At 45.0% G+C, this 26,491-nt stretch overlaps 1 protein-coding gene across 1 annotated transcript in view; it reads left to right on the top strand.

Moving 5' to 3' along the window:
* cdh23 (cadherin-related 23) overlaps nt 1-26,491 on the top strand; it is a 727,760-nt gene that overhangs the window by 689,642 nt on the left and 11,627 nt on the right. Inside the window, exons 52-56 of the mRNA XM_071379722.1 lie at nt 21,080-21,199; nt 22,344-22,521; nt 22,726-22,937; nt 23,163-23,357; nt 23,768-23,881. Of these exons, the coding sequence (XP_071235823.1) occupies nt 21,080-21,199; nt 22,344-22,521; nt 22,726-22,937; nt 23,163-23,357; nt 23,768-23,881 (819 nt within the window). The remainder of the gene's footprint in view (nt 1-21,079; nt 21,200-22,343; nt 22,522-22,725; nt 22,938-23,162; nt 23,358-23,767; nt 23,882-26,491) is intronic.

Genomic DNA, 26,491 nt, shown 5'->3' with positions numbered 1-26,491 from the left:
CTTGGACCAAGGTTGTGCTGAACCCCCCCTTCATGGTAGGGTCATCCCTCAGATGTTAACTGGGGTTGTGTCGGACTACCCAGCGCAGGGAAAGACCCTGGTAATGGACCAAGGTTGTGCTGGACTGGCCAGAGCAGGGAAAAGTAGAAGGGAGAGGGAGGTATGGTAGTTCTTCTCTTATGGTAGTTTTTCCAGGAGCCGGTGAATATCCGCAAAGTCTTTAGCCAGGTTGTCCTTTGGAGCTAGCGCTTTCATGGCCATCTTTAGCATGATCTTGCTCTGAGGTTGCCTTCATAACTGTGGGTTTATTTCCCCAGTTTGGTGCATCTTTTGATGGATTACCATGTCGGTTGAATTAGTGTTAAGACTCGCACAATGGTTTAAAAAGTTCAAGTTGGTTGCCTCCAAAATTATCCAGGGAGACAAAGGATACAGGTCATGGCTGCCAGAATGGCTCATCTGGAGGAGGCATAAACTGCCAGAAGTTGAGAGGGGCCGCAGGGAAGACAGGAGGTGCACTGTGGAGACGGGGCGCTGTGGAGGTGGCAGGTGATCCGTAGAGGCGGGTCAGGGAGGGGCGAGGTGGAGGCGCGGTGTGGACCCAGGAGATGCACCGTGGAGGTGTACCGTGGAGAACACATTTTAAACATTACTTTGATTTTCACTCCGTGACAAGAGTCATTAAAGACTCAAAGCCACAAGTGGGTAGAACACATTTCAACATTGCTTGATAGGGGGAGGCAGTTGCAGAAACTATGGAATGGTTTAGTCGACTTCCTCAATGGTTTGTCCAGATTATCCACCGCCTCCAGGAGCAGGAGCGGTGAGGGAGGAGGAGGGAGGGGTGATAGTGGCCAAGAAGGTGAGAGGAACTGCGGGAGCGGCGACAGAGGAGGGGTGATAGTGGCTGAGAAGGCTAGGGAAGAGGGGGAGTGGAGGATCTTACAGAACTTTTGGAGAGCTTGAGGAGGAAATTGAATGGGACGAGAGTGAGGATGGATTAACTGTGGTGGCAGGTGCAGTGATGAATGCTGAGAAGTTGAGTGAAGAGGGAAGCAGTGTGGTAGGTTTGCATCAAGTGCAAAAAGAGGGATACGTGCTTCAACAGTTCAGAGATGAAACCTGGCGAGAGTAAGAATGAAGTACCTGCGGTGAGGACTGCCGAGTTCGGGCCTCGCCCCAAGGATGATTCTGGCCCAGTGGGAGTGAGATTTGTAGAGAGAATGGATCTTTGCATTCTGGCTGATCCATATGTGGTGTCAGGTTGGGTGGATAAGAGGTTGGGGAATTTTGAGTTGGTAAAAGTAACTCGGAGTGGACTCGTGATGATTTATTGTTTCCTCCGCCCAGAGGGAGCGAGCGCTCCTGATTATGCAGTTAGGGACAAGTATTGTGACTTGCTTTGCTCTCCGGAGCAGGGTGCCGTTGAAAGGAGTGATAATGGAGGTGTTATTCAGTGTTGAGGAGGAGCAGTTCAATTTGAAGATTCCTGATACCTGGTCTGTGACGGCTGCCATTTGGCTGCCGACATAGATCCGGTAAAGAGTGTGGGGAAACAGAGAAGACATTGTCTGTCATGCTGAGTCTTTGCCAGATAAAGGTCAAGGTAGTCAGTTATCCCGTGGGGGCTTTTGTTCTGAAAATCCTACAGTGTTTTAGGTGTCAAGTTCATGGGCATGTTGCAGCAGTGTGTAAGAGGGAGATGCCTAGATGTGAGAAGTGTGCAGGAGGGCATGAGACAAAGGAATGTGTGGTATCGTTGGAGAAATTTATGTGTGTTAGTTGCGGGGGTGCCCATGGGGCTCGAGATCGGAGGTGTCCAGTGAGAAAAAGTCAGATTGAGGTTGCTAGGGTGAGAGTAGTACAGAAAGTGTCGTATGCCGAAGCAGTGAAGAGAGTGGTAGAGGAAGGTAGGTACAGGGTGAGAGATCCTGAGAGGATTCCTGTGAGTAGGCAGAGACCGAGAGTGATGGGAAGAATATGTGCTTCAGTAAGGTGGCCTTTTTAGCATTTACAGTACCAGTCAAAAGTTTGCACACACCCACTCATTCCAGGGTTTTTCTTTGTTTGTACTATTTTCTACATTGTAGAATAATATAGTGAAGACATCAAAACTATGAAATAACACACATGGAATCATGTAGTAACCAAAAAAGTTTTAAACAAATCAAAATATATTTTATATTTGCGAGTCTTCAAAGTAGCCACCCTTTGCCATGATGACAGCTTTGCACACTCTTGGCATTCTCTTAACCAGCTTCCTGAGGTAGTCATCTGGAATGCATTTCAATTAACAGGTGTGCCTTTTTAGATGTTAAATAGTGGAATTTCTTTCCTTCTTAATGCATTTGAGCCAATCAGTTGTGTTGTGACAAGTTAGCGGTGGTATACAGAAGATTGCCCTATTTGGTAAAAGACCAATTCAATATTATGGCAAGAACACCTCAAATAAGTAAAGAGAAATGAAAGTCCATCATTATTTTAAGACGTGAAGGTCAGTCAATCCGGATATTTTCAAGAACTTTGAAAGTTTCTTCAAGTGCTTACTTACTTACTTACTTTATTGTCCCCATGGGGAAATTTTGTTGCAGTGTCATGTACACATTTAACTTCTTCAGGCTGCAAGCCCGACATCGGGATCAATATGACAACAGCCTGTCCAAGTGCAGAGCGCGAAATTCAAAATCTATTTTTGTAAAATATTTAACTTTCACACATTAACAAGTCCAATACAGCATTTGAAAGATAAACATCTTGTCAATCCAGCCAACATGTCCGATTTTTTAAATGTTTTACAGAGAAAACACCACATATATTTATGTTAGGTCACCACCAAATAAAAAAAGACAGAAAGACATTTTTCACAGCACAAGTAGGCTGCATTTAGCATGCACAAGCCAACCTAACTAACCTAGAACCAACCTAAATAACCTAGAAAAAACTACCTCAGATGACAGTCCTATAACATGTTACACAATAAATCTATGTTTTGTTCAAAAAAAATGCATATTTTAGCTATAAATCAGTTTTACATTACTGCTACCATCATAGTTACAGTAAGAAATCGCACGGGAGTAGCCAGAGAAAATACAGACACCAACGTCAACTACCTTATTACACTTCAGAAAACATTTCAGAGAAATATATGGTGGATAGCTAATGAAAGAGAAAGATCTTGTGAATACAGACAATATTTCAGATTCTTTAAATGTTTTACAGCGAAAACACCACATATATTCATGTTAGCTCACCACCAAATACAAAAAGAGAGACACTTATTTTTCACAGCACCGGTAGCATGCAGCTAGCATGCAGCTAGCATGCAAAGCCAACCTAACTAACCTAGAACTAACCTAAATAACCTAGAAAAAACTCCCTCAGATGACAGTCCTATAACATGTTACACAATAAATCTATGTTTTGTTCAAAAAAAATGCATATTTTAGCTATAAATCAGTTTTACATTACTGCTACCATCATAGCTACAGTAAGAAATCGCACGGCAGTAGCCAGAGAAAACAGACACCAACGTCTACTTCTAATTTCACATCAGAAAAGATTTCAGAAAAATATATGGTGGATAGCTAATGAAAGAGAAAGATCTTGTGAATACAGACAATATTTCCGATTTCTGAAGTGTTTTACAGCGAAAACACAATATATCGTTATATTAGCTTACTACAATAGCTAGCACACAGCAGCATTGATTCTAGTCAAACGCTAGCGATAGCACAGTTCGACAGATATATGAAAAAGCATCCCAAATTGGGTCCTTATCTTTGTTGATTTTCCATCAGAATGTTCTCCAAAGGGTCCTTTGTTCAGAACCGTGTTCATTTGGACCTAGAACGAACGATGTCCCTGTTGAATTAGCATGACACACTGGCCATGCCATGCTAACCTCTCCGTCTTGACAAAATTCTTGCGTCGCATCACGTCTAAAGTCCAGAATAAATTTCAATAATATAATTAAAGTATATTGAAAAAACATACTTTAGGATGATTTTGTGACATGTATCAAAGAAAATCGAAGCTGGAGGTCATATTCACCTATAACGAGTGTTTTCCAGGAGCGCGGTCCAGTTCCTACTTCGCGCCCAGAAAAAATTATAAAGTGCGCACTTATCACTCAAAGAGGTTCCTTTCAGTCCCTGACAGAGATAATCAAGTCCTTTTTTCTCTCACTTCCGCATGACAACCAGGGGAAGATGTGTGACGTGTTTGTACAGTCCCAAGTGCCAAGGCCTTTTATAGAGAGTATCTTGAAGAGAGACATAGCTTCTTGGAAAATTCACTTTTTCCAGAAAATGGGCTGTAAAAAGAGTTATGTTTCACTTAGAGAAATAATTAAACCTGTTTTAGAAACTAGAAGGTGTTTTATATCCAAAGGTAATAAATAATATGCATATTGTACGAGCAAGAATTGAGTACGAGGCCGTTTGAAATGGGCACCTTTTTTCTGGCTACTCAATAATTTCCCTTGCAGCCATAAGAGGTTAAAGTGGCATTAAATACAAAACAAGATTGACAATACAACTTTCAATAACAGTCACGCACCAATAAATAAAATACAATTTTAAATTTTAAATTTTAAAAAGAAGAAAAGACTAGCCTGCTGGCCTTACGGGGTCAATGGGAACATTTGCCCGAGCTATTTAAGAGGGATATCACACCTGGCACAAATGATTGTCTCGTTCTATTTTTCCTGCTGAGGGGTGCCCTATACCTGCGCCCAGAGGGGAGTAATTCAAAGTCCAGGTACAGGGGGTGACTTGGGTCTAAAATGATTTTGTGAGCCTTACGGAGGGCCCTGACCTTAAAAATCTCATCCAGGCCTGTCTGTTTGACTCCAAGTACCTTGCTTGCGGTGGTAATAATCCTTCTCAGCATGTTTCTCAGACTGACAGTGGCATTGCCAAACCAACAAACAATACAAAAAGTTAAAATACTCTCAATAAAGGATTTGTAAAACAGAGTCAATATAGTACAGTCTATATTAAAAGAACCCAACTTTTTTAGAAAGTACAGTCTCTGTTGGCTCTTTTTGTAGATCTGGTCTGTACATTTACTCCACTGAAGCTTACTGTCCAAAAAGACACCCAGATATTTATATTCCTCTACAATTTCTATGTTCTGACCTCTGATAGATGTTGCAGAGGTAGGTGTTGTACGCTTCCTGAAGTCTATGCACATCTTTTTGGTCTTGTTGGTATTGAGGACCAAGTGTGATTCCTCACACCACTCTACAAAGTCATCTAGGACCGGGCCATGATGTTCCTCGTCATCATGCAACAGGCTGATCAAGGCAGTGTCATCAGCGAACTTAACGAGGTGTCTGTCAGTATGGGAACTAGTACAACTATTAGTGTACAAGATGTACAGAAGTGGGGACAAAACACATCCCTGAGGAGAGCCTGTATTGGTATTGCGTATATCCGACACATGGGGACCTATTTTTACTCGCTGTGAGCGTTGGCTCAGGAAGTCCAACAGCCACAAAACCAGCCCCCCATCTAAGGAAAAGTCCCGAATGAGTCTCTGTGCCAGAATGTAGGGCTGGATTGTGTTGAAGGCAGAAGAAAAGTCAACAAACAGAACCCTGACATGGGATTTGGTACCTTCTAGATGTCTATAGACCATGTTAAGGAGGGTAAGAATGGCATCATCAACTCCTCTGCTGGTCTGATAGGCAAAATGAAATGGGTCGAGGAGCTTCTGGGTGACACTGAGAATATGACTTTTCACAATTTTCTCAAGGCATTTCATAACTAAGGATGTCAAAGCGACAGGGCGATAGTCATTCAGCACAGAGGGATTCGATACTTTAGGAATTGGTATAATTATAGATTTTTTCCACAATACTGGAACGTGTTGCTGGTTGAGTGAGGATTGGAAAATGTCTGTAAAAACACCAGCCAGTTGTTCAGCACAGTGCTTTAACACATGCCCACTTATTTTGTCTGGGCCTGGGCTTTTGTATGTGTTACATCCCCTGAACAACTTTAGAACATCAGACTGTTGAACAACAACTCTCTCAAACATTTGTAATGATGCTTCCATTTGTTTTACCTCCGACACGAAGTTGTCTGATTCTGTCATGTTTTGTCTTTGATCATGTCTTGTCCCTGTGCTTCCCTCTGCTGGTCTTATTAGGTTCTTTCTCTTTCTCTCTCTCTATCGTTCCGTTCCTGCTCCCAGCTGTTTCTCATTCTCCCTACGACCTCATTTACTCTTTCACACCTGTCCCCTGTTTTGCCCTCTGATTAGTGTCCCTATTTCTTCCTCTGTTTTCCGCTCCTGTCCTTGTCGGATTCTTGTTTGATGTTTGCTGTTCCTGTGTCCTTGTTTCGCCCTGTCGTGTTCTTTGCCTTCTTCAGATGCTGCGTGTGAGCAGGTGTCTATGTCAGCTACGGCCAGTGCCTTCCCGAAGCGACCTGCAGTCTGTGGTCGCGTCTCCAGGCGTTCCTCTCTATTGACGAGAGGATTTCAGTTTCCTGTTTTGGATTACCATTGATTATATCCAGGAGAATCATTATTTGTTTAATACTGGAATAAAGACTCTGTTACTATTACGTCGCTTTTGGGTCCTCATTCATCAGCATAACAGAAGAATCCGACCAGTATGGACCCAGCGACTATGGATTCTCTCAACACTGCCGTCGAGTTCCAGGGAGCAATGCTCGGCAGACACGAGCAGGAATTGTTTGCTGCTCGTCATGCCGTTGAGACCCTGGCCGCTCAGGTCTCCGATCTCTCTGGACAGTTTCAGAGTCTTCGTCTCGTGCCACCAGCTACTTCCTGGTCTTCCGAGTCTCCGGAACCTAGGGTTAATAACCCACCATGTTACTCTGGGCAGCCCACTGAGTGTCGCTCCTTTCTCACCCAGTGTGATATTGTGTTCTCTCTCCAGCCCAACACGTACTCAAGAGAGAGAGCTCGGATCGCTTACGTCATATCACTCCTTACTGGTCGGGCTCGGGAGTGGGGCACAGCTATCTGGGAGGCAAGGGCTGAGTGTTCTAACGATTATCAGAACTTTAAAGAGGAGATGATACGGGTTTTTGATCGTTCAGTTTTTGGGAAGGAGGCTTCCAGGGCCCTGGCTTCCCTATGTCAAGGTGATCGATCCATAACGGATTACTCTATAGAGTTTCGCACTCTTGCTGCCTCCAGTGACTGGAACGAGCCGGCGTTGCTCGCTCGTTTTCTGGAGGGACTTCACGCTGAGGTTAAGGATGAGATTCTCTCCCGGGAGGTTCCTTCCAGCGTGGACTCTTTGATTGCACTCGCCATCCGCATAGAACGACGGATAGATCTTCGTCATCGAGCTCGTGGAAGAGAGCTCGCGTTAACGGTGCTTCCCCTCTCCGCATCTCAACCATCTCCTCCCACCGGCTCAGAGACTGAGCCCATGCAGCTGGGAGGTATTCGCATCTCGACTAAGGAGAGGGAACGGAGAATCACCAACCGCCTTTGCCTCTATTGCGGTTCTGCTGGACATTTTGTCATGTCATGTCCAGTAAAAGCCAGAGCTCATCAGTAAGCGGAGGGCTACTGGTGAGCGCTACTACTCAGGTCTCTCCATCAAGATCCTGTACTACCTTGTCGGTCCATCTACGCTGGACCGGTTCGGCTGCTTCCTGCAGTGCCTTGATAGACTCAGGGGCTGAGGGTTGTTTTATGGACGAAGCATGGGCTCGGAAACATGACATTCCTCTCAGACAGTTAGGGAAGCCCACGCCCATGTTCGCCTTAGATGGTAGTCTTCTCCCCAGTATCAGATGTGAGACACTACCTTTAACCCTCACAGTATCTGGTAACCACAGTGAGACCATTTCCTTTTTGATTTTTCGTTCACCTTTTACTCCTGTTGTTTTGGGTCATCCCTGGCTAGTATGTCATAATCCTTCTATTAATTGGTCTAGTAATTCTATCCTATCTTGGAACGTTTCTTGTCATGTGAAGTGTTTAATGTCTGCTATCCCTCCTGTGTCTTCTGTCCCCTCTACTCAGGAGGAACCTGGTGATTTGACAGGAGTGCCGGAGGAATATCATGATCTGCGCACGGTCTTCAGTCGGTCCAGAGCCAGCTCCCTTCCTCCTCACCGGTCGTATGATTGTTGTATTGATCTCCTTCCGGGGACCACTCCCCCTCGGGGTAGACTATACTCTCTGTCGGCTCCCGAACGTAAGGCTCTCGAGGATTATCTGTCTGTTTCTCTCGACGCCGGTACCGTGGTGCCTTCTTCCTCTCCCGCCGGAGCGGGATTTTTCTTTGTTAAGAAGAAGGACGGTACTCTGCGCCCCTGCGTGGATTATCGAGGGCTGAATGACATAACGGTTAAGAATCGTTATCCGCTTCCCCTTATGTCGTCAGCCTTCGAGATTTTGCAGGGAGCCAGGTGCTTTACTAAGTTGGACCTTCGTAACGCTTACCATCTCGTACGCATCAGAGAGGGGGACGAGTGGAAAACGGCGTTTAACACTCCGTTAGGGCATTTTGAATACCGGGTTCTGCCGTTCGGTCTCGCTAATGCTCCAGCTGTCTTTCAGGCATTAGTTAATGATGTACTGAGAGACATGCTGAACATTTTTGTTTTCGTTTACCTTGACGATATCCTGATTTTTTCACCGTCACTCGAGATTCATGTTCAGCACGTTCGACGTGTACTCCAGCGCCTTTTAGAGAATTGTCTCTACGTGAAGGCTGAGAAGTGCGCCTTTCATGTCTCCTCTGTCACTTTTCTCGGTTCTGTTATTTCCGCTGAAGGCATTCAGATGGATCCCGCTAAGGTCCAGGCTGTCAGCGATTGGCCCGTCCCTAAGTCACGTGTCGAGTTGCAGCGCTTTCTCGGTTTTGCTAATTTCTATCGGCGTTTCATTCGTAATTTCGGTCAAGTGGCTGCCCCTCTCACAGCTCTGACTTCTGTCAAGACTTGCTTTAAGTGGTCCGGTTCCGCCCAGGGAGCTTTTGATCTCCTCAAGAAGCGTTTTACATCCGCCCCTATCCTTGTTACTCCTGACGTCACTAAACAATTCATTGTCGAGGTTGACGCTTCAGAGGTGGGCGTGGGAGCCATTCTGTCTCAGCGCTTCCAGTCTGACGATAAGGTCCATCCTTGCGCTTACTTTTCTCATCGCCTGTCGCCATCGGAACGCAACTATGATGTGGGTAACCGCGAACTGCTCGCCATCCGCTTAGCCATAGGCGAATGGCGACAGTGGTTGGAGGGGGCGACCGTCCCTTTTGTCGTTTGGACTGACCATAAGAACCTTGAGTACATCCGTTCGGCCAAACGACTTAATGCACGTCAAGCTCGTTGGGCGTTGTTTTTCGCTCGTTTCGAGTTCGTGATTTCCTATCGTCCGGGAAATAAGAACACCAAGCCTGATGCCTTATCCCGTCTCTTTAGTTCTTCTGTGGCTTCTACCGACCCCGAGGGGATTCTCCCTGAAGGGCGTGTTGTCGGGTTGACTGTCTGGGGAATTGAGAGACAGGTAAAGCAAGCACTCACTCACACTGCGTCGCCGCGCGCTTGTCCTAGTAACCTTCTGTTCGTTCCTGTCTCTACTCGTCTGGCTGTTCTTCAGTGGGCTCACTCTGCCAAGTTAGCTGGCCACCCCGGCGTTCGGGGTACGCTTGCTTCTATTCGCCAGCGGTTTTGGTGGCCTACTCAGGAGCGGGACACGCGTCGTTTCGTGGCTGCTTGTTCGGACTGCGCGCAGACTAAGTCAGGTAACTCTCCTCCTGCCGGTCGTCTCAGACCGCTTCCCATTCCTTCTCGACCATGGTCTCACATCGCCTTAGACTTTATTACCGGTCTGCCTTCGTCTGCGGGGAAGACTGTGATTCTTACGGTTATCGATAGGTTCTCTAAGGCGGCACATTTCATTCCCCTCGCTAAGCTTCCTTCCGCTAAGGAGACGGCACAAATCATCATTGAGAATGTGTTCAGAATTCATGGCCTCCCGTTAGACGCCGTTTCAGACAGAGGTCCGCAATTCACGTCACAGTTTTGGAGGGAGTTCTGTCGTTTGATTGGTGCTTCCGTCAGTCTCTCTTCCGGGTTTCATCCCCAGTCTAACGGTCAAGCAGAAAGGGCCAATCAGTCGATTGGTCGCATTTTACGCAGCCTTTCGTTTCGAAACCCTGCGTCTTGGGCAGAACAGCTCCCCTGGGCTGAGTACGCTCACAACTCGCTTCCTTCGTCTGCTACCGGGCTGTCCCCGTTTCAGAGTAGTCTTGGCTACCAGCCTCCTCTGTTTTCGTCCCAGCTCGCCGAGTCCAGCGTTCCCTCCGCTCAGGCTTTTGTCCAACGTTGTGAGCGCACCTGGAGGAGGGTCAGGTCTGCACTTTGCCGTTACAGGGCGCAGACTGTGAGAGCCGCCAATAAACGTAGGATTAAGAGTCCTAGGTATTGTCGCGGTCAGAGAGTGTGGCTTTCCACTCGTAACCTTCCCCTTACGACAGCTTCTCGCAAGTTGACTCCGCGGTTCATTGGTCCGTTCCGTGTCTCTCAGGTCGTCAATCCTGTCGCTGTGCGACTGCTTCTTCCGCAACATCTTCGTCGCGTCCACCCTGTCTTCCATGTCTCCTGTGTCAAGCCTTTTCTTCGCGCCCCCGTTCGTCTTCCCTCCCCCCCCCCCGTCCTTGTCGAGGGCGCTCCTATTTACAAGGTACGGAAGATCATGGACATGCGTTCTCGGGGACGTGGTCACCAGTACTTAGTGGATTGGGAGGGTTACGGTCCTGAGGAGAGGAGTTGGGTTCCATCTCGGGACGTGCTGGACCGTTCGTTGATTGATGATTTCCTTCGTTGCCGCCAGGGTTCCTCCTCGAGTGCGCCAGGAGGCGCTCGGTGAGTGGGGGGGTACTGTCATGTTTTGTCTTTGATCATGTCTTGTCCCTGTGCTTCCCTCTGCTGGTCTTATTAGGTTCTTTCTCTTTCTCTCTCTCTATCGTTCCGTTCCTGCTCCCAGCTGTTTCTCATTCTCCCTACGACCTCATTTACTCTTTCACACCTGTCCCCTGTTTTGCCCTCTGATTAGTGTCCCTATTTCTTCCTCTGTTTTCCGCTCCTGTCCTTGTCGGATTCTTGTTTGATGTTTGCTGTTCCTGTGTCCTTGTTTCGCCCTGTCGTGTTCTTTGCCTTCTTCAGATGCTGCGTGTGAGCAGGTGTCTATGTCAGCTACGGCCAGTGCCTTCCCGAAGCGACCTGCAGTCTGTGGTCGCGTCTCCAGGCGTTCCTCTCTATTGACGAGAGGATTTCAGTTTCCTGTTTTGGATTACCATTGATTATATCCAGGAGAATCATTATTTGTTTAATACTGGAATAAAGACTCTGTTACTATTACGTCGCTTTTGGGTCCTCATTCATCAGCATAACAGATTCAAATCTTGAGAAGAAAACATTCAGTTCATTAGCCATGTTCTGGCCCTCAAATCCCCCAAGGTCAGCACTGGTTTTTCCCCTGCCTATATGGGGGGCGCTAGCCATGGATTTAATCCCTTGCCAGGCCACCCTTGCGTTTCCTGAGGAGAGGGTCCTCTCCACCCTTTGCTTGTATGCCTCCTTGTCCACCAGTAGTGATTTTAGATGTTTTGATACCCAAGGCTTGTTGTTAGGGAAGATTTTACAGGTCTTAGTAGGCACAACTGACTCAACACAGAAGTTTACATAGTCTGAAATAACCTCTGTGAGTTCATCCAGATCAGAGCTGCTGTCACCAAATACCTCCCACATTGTACAGTCAAAACACCCCTGGAGACAAGTGATACTGTTGTCATTCCAGATCTGGACAGTTTTAACTGTGGGTTTCTCCCTCTCCAGGAGACGACAGTAAGTTGGCCTGAGGTAGACCACATTGTGGTCTGATGTCCCCAGAGGAGGTCTGGTGGTGGCAGAGAACGCCTTTGGTATTGTCCCATAGCACAAATCAAGAGTCCTATTTTTCCTAGTGTGACATTTCACATACTGATGGTATGTGCGCAGGACTTTGCGCAAGGTACAGTTCTTAAAATCCCCTAAAATAAATTTGGGTGCGTCGGGGGAGATGGATTCCAGTTTCTGTGACAGATTATAAATAATCTCTGATGCCTTTGTTATATTAGCTTTTGGTTGAATGTACACAACGGTAACAAACAATTGGGGGAACTCACGGGGCAGATAGTAAGGCCGCAGTGACACAGAAAGCAGTTCAATGTCGGGGGTACAGAGTCGCTCTCTTACCAGGATCGATTTACACCACTGGTCCCTGACAAGCAGGCAGACGCCCCCGCCGTGAAGTTTCCCTGTGACTGTCAGATCGCGGTCCGCTCTGACCAGGGTGAAGCCGGCCGGCTCCACTTCTCTGTCCGGGACTCTGTCATCCAGCCAAGTCTCAGTAAATGCCAGCAAACAGGCCTCCCGGTATTCGTGTTGGAAGCGCAGATTCGCTGACAACTCATCCGCTTTCCCCCTCAGTGACTGGGCATTAATCAGCAAGGTGGTGGGTAAGGGAAGTTTGTTCTTAATTTTTTTAAGTCGTTGTCTGATTCCCCCGCGTTTTCCACGTTTGCATTTGGGTTTGTAATCCACTCGCAGACAATCAGGTATTAGATGGGCCATTGGGATATCCATCGCGTTCGTATTTGAGTTGCATTGTAGTAAAAACTCCCTGCTGTATTGGATTCCGCTGCCAGCAGCGTTTTCATTATTTAGTCCGTTCGTAGCGGGTATGTACACGATCAACAAGATCAGTCCAACACCCCACCACTGGAAATCCATGGTTGGCAGAATGTTTGTAAACTAAGTGTACAAATTAAAAACATAAAATAACGCCACTAAGTGTACAAATTAAAAACATAACATTAAAAACATAAGATAACGCCACACCAAACGTCACGCAGGTCGCAACAGAGCCGCGCCCCAACACCAATTGGATAGTTTGGATAGTGCAGTCGTAAGAACAATCAATCGCTATGATGAAACTGGCTCTCATGAGGACCACCACAGGAAAGGAAAACCCAGAATTACCTCTGCTGCAGGGGATAAGTTCATTAGAGTTACCAGCCTCAGAAAGTGCTCAAGTTCAAGTAACAGACACATCTCAACATCAATCAATCAAATTCAGTCAAATTTATTCATAAAGCCCTACTGACATCAGCTGATGTCACAAAGTGCTATACAGAAAGCCAGCCTAAAACCCCAAACAGCAAGCAATGCAGGTGTAGAAGCACGGTGGCTAGGAAAAACTCCCTGGAAAGGCCGGAACCTAGGAAGAAACCTAGGGAGGAACCAGCCTATGAGGGGTGGCCAGTCCTCTTCTGGCTGTGCCGGGTGGAGATTATAAAAGAACATGGCCAAGATGTTCAAATGTTCATAGATGACCAGCAGGGTCAAATAATAATAATCACCGTGGTTGTAGAGGGTGCAACAGGTCAGAACCTCAGGACCTCAGTCAGTTGGCTTTTCAAAGCCGATCATTCAGAGTATCTCTACCGCACCTGTTGTCTCTAGAGAGTTGAAAACAGCAGGTCTGGGACAAGGTAGCATGTCCGGTGAACAGGTCAGGGTTCCATAGCCGCAGGCAGAGCAGTTGAAATCAGAGCAGCAGCACGACCAGGTGGACTGGGGACAGCAAGGAGTCATCAGGCCAGGTAGTCCTGAGGCATGGTCCTAGGACTCAGGTCCTCCGAGAGAGAGAAAGAAAGAGAGAAAGAGAGAATTAGGGAGAGCATACTTAAATTCACAAAGGACACCGGTTAAGACCGGAGAAATACTCCAGATATAACAGACTGACCCTAGCCCCCCGACACATAAACTATTGCAGCATAAATACTGGAGGCTGAGACAGGAGGGGTCGGAAGACCCTGTGACCCCATCCGACGATACCCACGGACAGGGCCAAACAGGCAGGATATTTATTAAATTGTTTAATTTCACCTTTATTTAACCAGGTAGGCTAGTTGAGAACACGTTGGCCAAGATAAAGCATAGCAATTCGACACATACAACAACACAGAGTTACACATGGAATAAACAAAACATACATTCAATAATACAGTAGAGAAATAAGTCTATATACAATGTGAGCAAATGAGGTGAGATAAGGTAAAGGCAAAAAAAGGCCATGGTGGCGAAGTAAATACAATAGAGCAAGTAAAACACTGGAATGGTAGATTTGCAGTGGAAGAATGTGCAAAGTATAAATATAAATAATGGGGAGCAAAGGAGCAAAATAAATAAATAAATACAGTAGGGGAAGAGGTAGTTGTTTGGGCTCAATTATAGATGGGCTATGTACTGGTGCAGTAATCTGTGAGCTGCTCTGACAGCTGGTGCTTTAAGCTAGTGAGGGAGATAAGTGTTTACAGCTTCAGAGATTTTTGCAGTTCGTTCCAGTCATTGGCAACAGAGAACCGGAAGGAAAGACGACCAAAGGAGGAATTGGCTTTGGGGGTGACCAGTGAGATATACCTGCTGGAGTGCATGCTACGAGTGGGTGCTGCTATGGTGACCAGTGAGCTGAGATAAGGCGGGGCTTTACCTAGCAGAGACTTGTAGATAACCTGTAACCAGTGGGTTTGGCGACGAGTATGAAGCGAGGGCCAACCAACGAGAGCGTACAGGTCGCAATGGTGGGTAGTGTGACTTTGGTGACAAAACGGATGGCAATGTGATAGACTGCATCCAGTTTGTTGAGTAGAGTGTTGGAGGCTATTTTATAGATGACATCACCGAAGTCGAGGATCGGTAGGATGGTCAGTTTTACGAGGGTATGTTTGGCAGCATGAGTGAATGATCCTTTGTTGCGATATAGGAAGCCGATTCTTGATTTAATTTTAAGTTGGAGATGCTTAACTTCTCTGGGATATGTGGGATGGTAGCGTCCCACCTAACGAACAGCCAGTGAAATTGCAGGGCGCCAAATTCAAAACAACAGAAATCTCATAATTAAAATTCCTCAAACATACAAGTATTATACACAATTTTAAAGATAAACTTCTCGTTAATCTAGCAAAATTGTCTGATTTCAAAAAAGATTTACGGCGAAAGCACACCTTGCGATTATGTTAGCTCAGTACATAGCCACAGAAAAACATTTTTCCAGCCAAAGAGAGGAGTAACAAAAAGCAGAAATAGAGTTAAAATTAATCAATAACCGTTGATGATCTTCATCAAATGATACACATAGGACTTCATGTTACACAATACATGTATGTTTTGTTCGGTAAAGTTCATATTTATATCCAAAAATCTGAGTTTAGGCGGGACGCTACTGTCTCACTTGGCCAAAAGCCAAAGAAAATGCAGCCCGCCAAATTCAAATAAAATACTATAAAAATCAAACTTTCATTAAATCGCACATGAAAGATACCAAATTAAAGCTACACTGGTTGTGAATCCAGCCAACATGTCAGAATTCAAATATGCTTTTCGGCGAAAGCAAACGATGCTATTATCTGAGGATAGCACAATAGTAAACAGTTCGAGCCCTGTCTATGTTCGTAGATAAGATGAGAGCACCCCTCCAGCTAGGATGGAGTCCGTCACTCCTCAACAGGCCAGGCTTGGTCCTGTTTGTGGGTGAGTCCCAGAAAGAGGGCCAATTATCTACAAATTCTATCTTTTGGGAGGGGCAGAAAACAGTTTCCAAACAGTGATTGAGTTGTGAGACTCTGCTGTAGAGCTACGGCATCTCGGCATCTCAGACCCCGTAACAGGAGGAGAAGAGACCAGAGAAGGCTCGGCCTCTGACTCCAACCCATTGCTTAAAAACTTATTTGGGCTGCAAGCCCGAAGCCGGGCGCAATATGACAACAGCCACTTCAAATGCAGGGCGCGAAATTCAAAATATATTTTTTAGAAATATTTAACTTTCACACATTAACAAGTCCAATACAGCATATGAAAGATAAACATCTTGTGAATCCAGCCAACATGTCCGATTTTTAAAATGTTTTACAGCGAAAACACCACGTATATTTATGTTAGCTCACCACCAAATACAAAAAAGGACAGACATTTTTCACAGCACAGGTAGCATGCACAAAACCAACCTAACTAACCAAGAACCAACCAAACTAACCAAGAAACAACTTCATCAGATGACAGTCTTATAACATGTTATTCAATAAATCTATGTTTTGTTCGAAAAATGTGCATATTTGAGCTATAAATCAGTTTTACATTGCAGCTACCATCACAGCTACCGTCAGAAATAGCACCGAAGCAGCCAGAGTAATTACAGACACCAACGTCAAATACCTAAATACTCATCATAAAACATTTCTGAAAAATACATGGTGTACAGCAAATGAAAGACAGGCATCTTGTGATTCCAGCCAATATTTCCGATGTCTTAAGTGTTTTACAGCGAAAACACAATATAGCATTATATTAGCTTACCACAATAGCCAGAAACACAAGCCATTTACCAGCAGCGAAAGTTAGCGATCGTAACAAACCAGCAAAAGATATATAATTTTTGACTAACCTTGATAAGCTTCATCAGATGACAGTCCTATAACATCAGGTTATACATACACTTATGTTTTGTTCGAAAATGTGCATATTTAGAGCTGAAATCAGTGGTTATACATTGTGCTAACGTAGCATCTTTTTCCCACAACGTCCGGATATTTTTCTGACACTCACATATTCTGACCAAATAACTATACATAAACATTACTAAAAAATACATGTTGTATAGGAAATGATAGATACACTAGTTCTTAATGCAATCGCCGTGTTAGAATTCTAAAAATAACTTCATTACGACATCCAGCTTAGTTATAGCGAGAGAGTGCCCAAAATCTGGGCGCAAACTACTAGTACAACATGTTCGACAGATATATGAAATAGCATCTCCTTCCTGAACATACGCAGACAAAGCAACACGTCTAACGTCCCGAAAAAATTTCAATAATCTAATAAAACTATATTGAAAAAACATACTTTACGATGATATTGTCACATGTATCAAATAAAATCAAAGCCGGAGATATTAGTCGTCTATAACGACAGCTTTACAGAAGGCAATACCAGGTCCCTTCTCGCGCGCTCCAGGAAACAGGAAATTGGGGTCACGTCATGCCAAGAGCTTTTATTCGACCCCAGATCAAGTAATACACTCCATTTCTTCTCTCACTCCCTGTTGACATCTAGTGGAAGGTGTATGAAGTGCATGTATACTGATATATATGAATGCCATTCATAGGCAGGCCCTAGAACAGAGCATCGATTTCAGATTTTCCACTTCCTGTCAGGAAGTTTGCTGCAAAATGAGTTCTGTTTTACTCACAGATATAATTCAAACGGTTTTAGAAACTAGAGAGTGTTTTCTATCCAATAGTAATAATAATATGCATATTCTACGAGCAAGAATTGAGTACGAGGCCGTTTGAAATGGGCACCTTTTTCCAAGTTACTCAATACTGCCCCTGCAGCCATAAGAAGTTAATGGGGAGAACAGGTTGAAAGTTTCTGTCAGCTGAATGAGCGACACCGGTTGAGCATTCCTACAGCATTTCCTTCCAGAAGCCATGAGAAAATTGTCTGGCTGTGGGGACTGTGCGAGGGGATTTATACTACTATCTGTACTTATTTTTGGCACAGACGCTGCTTCATCCTTTCCTACACTGACATTACACTTGCCTAACGATTGCATCTGAAGCTGGGCTTGCAGCACAGCTATCCTCGCCATAAGGGGATCGTTCTCCTGTGTATTATGAATACAGCCACTGTAATTAGAAGGCATAATGTTAATGTTACTACTTAGCTTCGGCTGGTGGAGGTCCTGACGAACCATGTCCAGATAAAGCGTCCGGGGTGAAAAAGTTGAATGAAAAAAGTAGAGCGAGGGAAAAAAATACAAAAATAAAACGGTAATTAAAAAGTAAAAATCGTGGCGCAGTGCTAGCTGTGCCACCTGCGACTCTGGGTTCGAGCCCAGCCTCTGTCGCAGCCGACCATGACCGGGAGGTCCATGGGGCGACGCACAATTGGCCTAGCATCGTCCGGGTTAGGGAGGCCGGTAGGGATATCCTTGTCTCATCGCGCACTAGCAACTCCTGTTGCGAGCCGGGCGCAGTGCACGCTGACCAGGTCGCTAGGTGTACAGTGTTTTCTCCGACACATTGGTGCGGCTGGCTTCCGGGTTGGATGCGCGCTGTGTTCAGAAGCAGTGCGGCTTTGTCGGGTTGTGTTTCGGAGGACGCATGGCTCTCGACCTTCGTCTCTCCTGAGCCCTTACGGGAGTTGTAGCGATGAGACAAGACAGTAACTACTAACAATTGGATACCACGAAATTGGGGAGAAAAAAAAAGTAAAAAACGTAAAGTTGGCAGGTAGCAAAGTAAGGTTAGCAACAAACCGCACAGCAGCACGTAAATAAGTCTACAAGTTGTGACCGGAGATAAAACCAACCTGAGACACACCTCAACTGTTCAGAGAAATCAGGCATTAATGGTCGAATTGCTTCAAAGAAATCACTACAACAATAAGAAGAAGAGACTTGGTTGTGCCAAGAAACACGAGCAATTTACATTAGACCGGTGGAAATCTGTCCTTTGGTCTGATGAGTCCAAATATGAGATGTTTGGTTCCAACTGCTGTGTCTTTGTGAGATGCAGAGTAGATGAATGGAGGATCTCTGCATGTGTGGATCCCACTGTGAAGTATAGAGGAGGAGTTGTGATGGTGTGGGGGTGCTGTTGACACTGTCTGTGATTTATTTAGAATTCAAATTCAATGCACATTTAACCAGCATCGATACCACAGCATTCTGCAGCGATGAGCCATCCCATCTGGTTTGCGTTTAGTGGGACTATCATTTGTTTTTCAACAGGACACTACATGACTCTACATGACGTATGTGTTATTTCACAGTTTTGATGTCTTCACTATTATTCTACAATGTACAGTTGTGGCCAAAAGTTTTGAGAATGACGCAAATATACATTTTCACGAGTCTGCTGCCTCAGTTTGTATGATGACAATTTGCATATACTCCAGGATGTTATGAAGAGTGATCAGATGAATTGCAATTAATTGCAAAGTCCCTCTGCCATGCAAATGAACTGAATCCCCAAAAAACATTTCCACTGCATTTCAGCCCTGCCACAAAAGGACAAGCTGACATCATGTCAGTGATTCTCTCATTAACACAGGTGTGAGTGTTGACGAGGACAAGGCTGGAGATCAGTCTGTCATGCTGATTGAGTTTGAATAACAGACTGGAAGCTTCAAAAAGGAGGGTGGTGCTTGGAATCATTGTTCTTCCTCTGTCAATCATGGTAACCTGCAAGGAAACACGTGCCGTCATTATTGCTTTGCACAAAAAGGGCTTCACAGGCAAGGATATTGCTGCCAGTACGATTGCACCTAAATCAACCATTTATCGGATCATCAAGAACTTCAAGGAGAGCGGTTCAATTGTTGTGAAGAAGGCTTCAGGGCGCCCAAGAAAGTCCAGCAAGCGCCAGGACCGTCTCCTAAAGTTGATTCAGCTGTGGGATCGGAGCACCACCAGTACAGAGCTTGCTCAGGAATGGCAGCAGGCAGGTGTGAGTGCATCTGCACGCACAGTGAGGCAAAGACTTTTGGAGGATGTCCTGGTGTCAAGAAGGGCAGCAAAGAAGCCACTTCTCTCCAGGAAAAACATCAGGGACAGACTGATATTCTGCAAAGGGTACATGGATTGGACTGCTGAGGACTGGGGTAAAGTCATTTTCTCTAATGAATCCCCTTTCCAATTATTTGGGGCATCCGGATAAAAGCTTGTCTGGAGAAGACAAAGTGAGCGCTACAATCAGTCCTGTGTTATGCCAACAGTAAAGCATCCTGAGACCATTCATGTGTGGGGTTGCTTCTCAGCCAAGGGAGTGGGCTCACTCACAATGTTGCCTCATAACACAGCCATGAATAAAGAATTGGACAAACACATCCTCCGAGAGCAACTTCTCCCAACCATCCAGGAACAGTTTGGTGACGAACAATGCCGTTTCCAGCATGATGGAGCACCTTGCCATAAGGCGAAAGTGATAACTAAGTGACTTGGGGAACAAAGCATCAATATTTTGGGTCCATGGCCAGGAAACTCCCCAGACCTTAATCCCATTGAGAACTATTGGATATCCTCAAGAGACGGATGGACAAACAAAAACCCACAAATTCTGACAAACTCCAAGCATTGATTATGCAAGAATGGTCTGCCATCAGTCAGGATGTGGCCCAGAAGTTTAATTGACAGCATGCCAGGGAGGTTTGCTGAGGTCTTGAAAAAGAAGGGTCAACACCGCAAATATTGACTTTTTGCATCAACTTCATGTAATTGTCAATAAAAGCCTTTGACACTTATGAAATGCTTGTAATTATACTTCAGTAGTCCATAGTAACATCTGACAAAAATATCTAAAGACACTGAAGCAGCAAACTTTGTGAAAATTAATATTTGTGTCATTCTCAAAACATTTGGCCACGACTGTAGAAAATATCAAAAATAAAGAAAAACCCTTGATTTAGTTGGTGTGTCCAAACTTTTGACTGGTACTGTACAGCCATGGTTGTCAATTGTACTGCAGAAATGGATCGAAAGTCACAGAAAATAGAGGTTTTGGTGGCAGCTGCAGAGAAGTACTTGGAATTGTGAGGATTTACAGCAAAACAGCTTGAGTGGTAGTGTTATGTCCTCTCAGACGGATGGAGTAGAACTAGATAGGGTTAAATAGTGGAATGGGGTGGTGTTTTTTTTGTGAGGGCTAATAGTTGGCAGGGCAATGTTCCTTTTCCTTTTTCAAAATTTTGTATTACCATATCAAATAATTGAATGTAGGTAGGCCGTGAATGGCACATCAGTACAGTAGGTAGCGGTGTATGCATCTAAAAGTTGGATGCCAAAGAAGAAGGAGTTCCTGCTCTGTCTGCATTCCAATACTGAAGACAAACCCAAATATGGAAGTTCCTGCTGTGGATTAGATGTGTTGTCTGAAGCCTAAACTCTCTCCCCGAAACTGCCTAACTACACTTTATAATCATCTTCCTCTTTCTCCTCTTTCTCTTTCTCCTCCTACTTTTCCTCCTCCCTCTCTTGTCAGGGTGACATCTACATTCTGTCTCCACTGGACAGAGAGACTAAAGACCACTACACCCTGACGGCCATAGCTAGGGACAACCCTGGGGGCAGCCCCAACAACCGACGGGAGAAATCTGTTCAGGTGGGATTCATAATGTAGTAGGACATAAGTAAACATAGTTGAATACACTGCCTGTAATCACTCTGGATAAGACTAAAATGTGAATGAAAATGTATGTTCAAAATACTCTGCGGCCAGTTTATTAGGGACAGCACCCCGTTCACAAAAATGGTTCACTCCCACAGACAGAGAGTCACGTGGCCGTGGCTTACCATATAAAGCAGGCAGACAGGCATCGGGGCATTCAGTTACTGATCGATTGAGCATTAGAATGGTCAAAACGAGTGACCTAAGCGACTTTGAGCGTGGTATGATTGTCGGTGCCGGGCGCACAGGTTCCAGTACCTCAGAAACGTCCAGCCTCCAGTGCTTTCCCCACAAGATAGAGTCTAGGGTTTACCGAGAATGGTGCAACAAACAAAAAACGTCCAGTCAGTGGCCGTACTGTGGGTGAAAACAACTCGTTGATGAGAGAGGTTGATGGAGAATGGCAATAATCACGTAAGCTAGCAAGTGGGCCACAAACAGGCAAATAATGTCGCAGTACAACAATGGTGTGCAGAACGATATCTCGTAATGCACAACTTGTCGGTCCTTGTCACGGATGGGCTATTGCAGCAGACGACCACACTGGGTTCCACTCCTATCAGCTAAAAACAGAACGTGGATCCAGTGGGCACATGATCAACAACACTGGAATTGAGGAGTGGAAAAGCATTGCCTGGTCGGACGAATCCTGGTTCCTGTTGCGTCATGCTGATGGCAGATTCAGGTTTTGGCGTAAGCAACATGAGACCATGGCCCCATCCTGCCTGGTGTCAACGGTACAGGATGGTGGCAGTGGTGGAATGGTGTGGGGAATGTTTTCCTGGCACATGTTAAGTCCCTTGATACCAATTGAGCAACGTTTGAATGGCACACCTTGTATAATCCACGCCCCGAAGAATTCAGAGTGTTTTGGAGGCAAAGGGGGGTCCGGCCCAGTACTAGATGGGTGTACCTAATAAACTGGCTACTTTGTGTAAATCTTTGCATTGGTAATAAGTGTATTATGATCCCTATGAGGATTGAAACCATAACATTGGTATTGCTAGCGCCACACTCTTACCAACTGAGCCACACGGGGCCACATCATATTTTCCTGTCCCTGGTCTGTCTCTCTCAGGTCTTGGTGACCGTTCTGGATGTGAATGACTTCCGTCCACGGTTCTCCGATCGGGTCTTTGAGACCAGTGTGTTTGAGAACGAGCCCAGTGGGACATCTGTGATCACGCTGACTGCCAATGACCTGGATGAGGGGGAGAACGGTCTGCTGTACTACAGCCTCCAGGGCCCAGGGGCAGGTAGGAGCCACACAAACACACACACACATCGTCATAGGTACTGTAAGAGGCTTTTGTTCCAGCCCAGTTTTGACACAACTGATTTAACTTATTATGGTCTTCATTAGCAATTGATTAGTTGAATCAGGTGTGATAGTGCTGGGCTAAAACAAAAGCCTGTATCTCTCTCTCTTTCTCTCTCTCTCCCTCTCTATGGTATATCAGATGCCTTCTCTCTGGATGCTGACACAGGCCTGGTGCGTTCTCTCCGTCTGCTGCAGTCCTTTGAGTGCTTTAACCTGACGGTGGTGGCTACAGACCAGGGCAAACCACCCCTCTGGGGTACCGCCACCTTACACATCATCATCATAGATGTCAACGACAACAGGCCCATGTTCGTCAGGCCCACCAACGGCACCATCATGCACATCATGGAGGTGTGTGTATATGTTTGCTTGTGCATGTTGGTGGCACTACAGTATGGTGTTAGAAGTCCCTAGCACTATAGTAAAAATGTATAAACAGATTATTATAATTTTTTGCATGTATGAAGCTGTTGCTCAACTACACAGTGCTACTGTAAAAATCTCTGCAGTTGTAGTTATAGTGCATACAAACAGGATATCTCAAATCTCAATGATGTCTGCCCCCCCCCCTTGTAGGAGCAGGCCCCAGGCCTGCTGGTGTACGAGGTGTTTGCGACAGATGGGGATGAGGGGGTGAATGGAGAGGTGCGCTATGCCTTCCTCCAGACAGGCGCTAGGAACAGAGATTGGGAGAACTTCCACATTGACGCTATTACAGGAGTCATCACCACCGCCGTCAAACTGGACCGAGAGAAGCAGGCCCTGCACAGCGTGAGTGGACTGACAAGACACGACCTAGGGCCCAATTCTAACCATACACATGCACTTGTAGCTGGTGACAACCTGAATCATACCTTGAGGTCAATGGAAGAAATGCAAAGTTTGAGTGTAGGCCTGGCAGATTTCTGGTTAGGATTCAGCCCAGACAGGAATGAACAAGCTGATATGCAACTTATAAACCTACACAGTAATGGAGTGTGTGCAGTATGTTTGTTTGTGTGTGTGTGTGTGTGTGTGTGTGTGTGTGTGTGTGTGTGTGTGTGTGTGTGTGTGTGTGTGTGTGTGTGTGTGTGTGTGTGTGTGTGTGTGTGTGTGTGTGTGTGTGTGTGTGTGTGTGTGTGTGTGTGTGTGTGTATGTGTATTGTTTATGTCTAACTAACGGACTGTGTCCTGTCCCTCAGCTGATTGTTGTGGCCTATGACCTAGGTCAGCCCGTGCCTTATGAGACAACCCAGCCCCTACAGGTGGCGCTGTTGGACATCGATGACAACGAGCCTGTCTTCTTCAAGCCCCCGGTGAGTGGAGGAGAGTTAGAGAGCTTGGCCGTGTCTCATTCGAGGAAGATTTTCCCTCCACTCTGCCCTAATTCACACTCATCTTCCTGCAATGAAACATAGCCCTGGACTCCTCAGCTATAAATCAAACTCTGGGTTTATACCTTACCACTAAGTGATACTTGAAACGGCAGTATATTCTTTCTGTACCGAGCATGTTTGTGTGATCAATCCACCTTTTCAAATCTCTAGATATCTCTCCCTTCATATTTGTTTTTTATTTGGTATTTTGTGAACTGTGTTTGTGTATTAGTCAATAACCTCATATACACCTGGCACTAGCCTGCGTCCTTTGTCCTGATCTTGTCCACATTTTCAGAAATATGTCATATTTGTCCACTGTGTCTGCATTGTGATCAGATTTTACGAGATTATGGCGATTTACAGTGCCTTCAGAATATATTCACACCCCTTTACTTTTTCAACATTTTGTTGTGTTACAGCCTGAATTTAAAATGGATGAAATTGAGATTGGTTTTCACTGTCCTACACACAATACCCCATAATGTCAAAGTGGAATGATGTTTTTTGACATTTTTACAAATTAATTAAAAATGAAAAGCTGAAATGTCAATAAGTATTCAACCCCTTTGCCACAAGGCAAACCTAAATAACTTCAGGAGTAAAAATGTGCTTAACAAGAAACATAAGTTGCATGGACTCACTCTGTGGCAAATAATAGTGTTTAACGTGATTTTTGAATGACTACCTCATCACTCTACCCCGAGCAGTGAATTTCAAAAACAGATTAAATCACAAAGACCAGGGAGGCACCTATTGGTACTGTAGATGGGTAAAAAAAATAAAAAATAAACTGACATGGAATATCCATTTGAATATGGTGAAGTTATTCATTACAGTTTGGATGGTGTATCAATTCACCCAGTCACTACAAAGATACAGGCGTCCTTCCTAACTCAGTTGCCGGAGAGGAAGGAAACCGCTCAGGGATTTCACCATGAGGCCAATGGTGACTTTAAAACAGTTTCAGCGTTTAATGGTTGTGATAGGAGAAAACAAACTACAATGTTGTTGTGGAGTAACAACATTGTAGTTACTCCATAATACTAACCTATTTGACAGAGTGAAAAGAAGGAAGCCTGTACAGAATAAACATATTCCAAATATACACAATAAACAGATTCCAAAACATGCATCCTGTTTGCAACAAGGCACTAAAGTAATAGTGCAAAAAGAATGTGTCAAAGCAATACACTTTTTTCCTGAATACAAAGTGTTATGTTTGGGGCAAATCCAATACAACACATTACTGAGTAAAATTCTAAAACACAAGGCCAAATCTACACTGGAGTTGCTTAACAAGAAACCAGCAAATGTTCCTCAGTGGGCAAGTTACAATTTTGACTTAAATCTGCTTGAAAAAACTATGGCAAGACCTGAAAATGGTTGTCTAGCAATGATCAACAACTAATTTCACTGAGCTTGAAGAATTTTCTGAAGAATAATGGGCAAATGTTGGAAAGCAAACTGAAACAGTTTTTCCTCTAGGATTTTACCTGTGCTCCGTACATTTTTATCCTGAAAAACTGCCCTGTTCTTAACGATTACAAGCATACCCCTAACATGATCACTATGCTTGAAAATATGGAGAGTGGTACTCCATAATGTGTTGTATTGGATTTGCCCCAAACATAACACTTTGTATGGAAAGTTCTTAGAGACTTACCCAGAAAGACCCAAAGCTGTAATTGCAGCAAAGGTGCTTCTACAAAGTATTGACTGATAGTTGTGAATACTTATGTAAATGAGATATTTCTATCTATTTAATCCATTTTGAATTCAGGCTGTAACACAACAACTGTGGAATAAGTCAAGGGATATTTGGCGCCGAAAAGAGATGGCCGCCTCGCTTCGCGTTCCTTGGAAAATATGCAGTATTTTGTTTTTTTATGTGTTATTTCTTACATCGGTACCCCAGGTAATCTTAGGTTTCATTACATACAGTCGGGAGGAACTACTGAATATACGATTAACGTCAACTCATCATCGTTCCTACCAGGAATATGACTTTCCCGAAACGGATCCAGTGTTTTGCCTTCCACCCAATACAATGGATCTGATCCCAGCCGGCGACCCTGTGCGACGCCGTAAAAGGGGCAAACGAGGCGGTCTCGTGGTCAGGCTTCGGAGACGGGCACATCGCGCTCCACTCCCTAGCATACTACTCGCCAATGTCCAGTCTCTTGACAATAAGGTTGATGAAATCCGAGCACGGGTAGCATTCCAGAGAGACATCAGGGATTGCAACGTGCTCTGCTTCACGGAAACATGGCTAACTCAAGAGACGCTAACGGAGTCGGTGCAGCCAGCTGGTTTCTTCATGCATCGCGCCGACAGAAACAAACATCTTTCTGGTAAGAAGAGGGGCGGGGGGGTATGCCTTATGATTAACGAGACGTGGTGTGATCATCATAACAACACACAGGAACTCAAGTCATTCTGTTCACCTGATCTAGAACTCCTCACAATCAAATGTCGACCGCATTATCTACCAAGGGAATTCTCTTCAATCATAATCACAGCCGTATATATTCCCCCCCAAGCAGACAC

Source organism: Salvelinus alpinus, chromosome 32 (genome assembly GCF_045679555.1).
Source record: "Salvelinus alpinus chromosome 32, SLU_Salpinus.1, whole genome shotgun sequence".
NCBI lineage: Eukaryota > Metazoa > Chordata > Actinopteri > Salmoniformes > Salmonidae > Salvelinus > Salvelinus alpinus.
The sequence above is the reverse complement of the archived record's forward strand: the minus strand, read 5'-3'. Positions and strand labels throughout refer to the sequence as shown.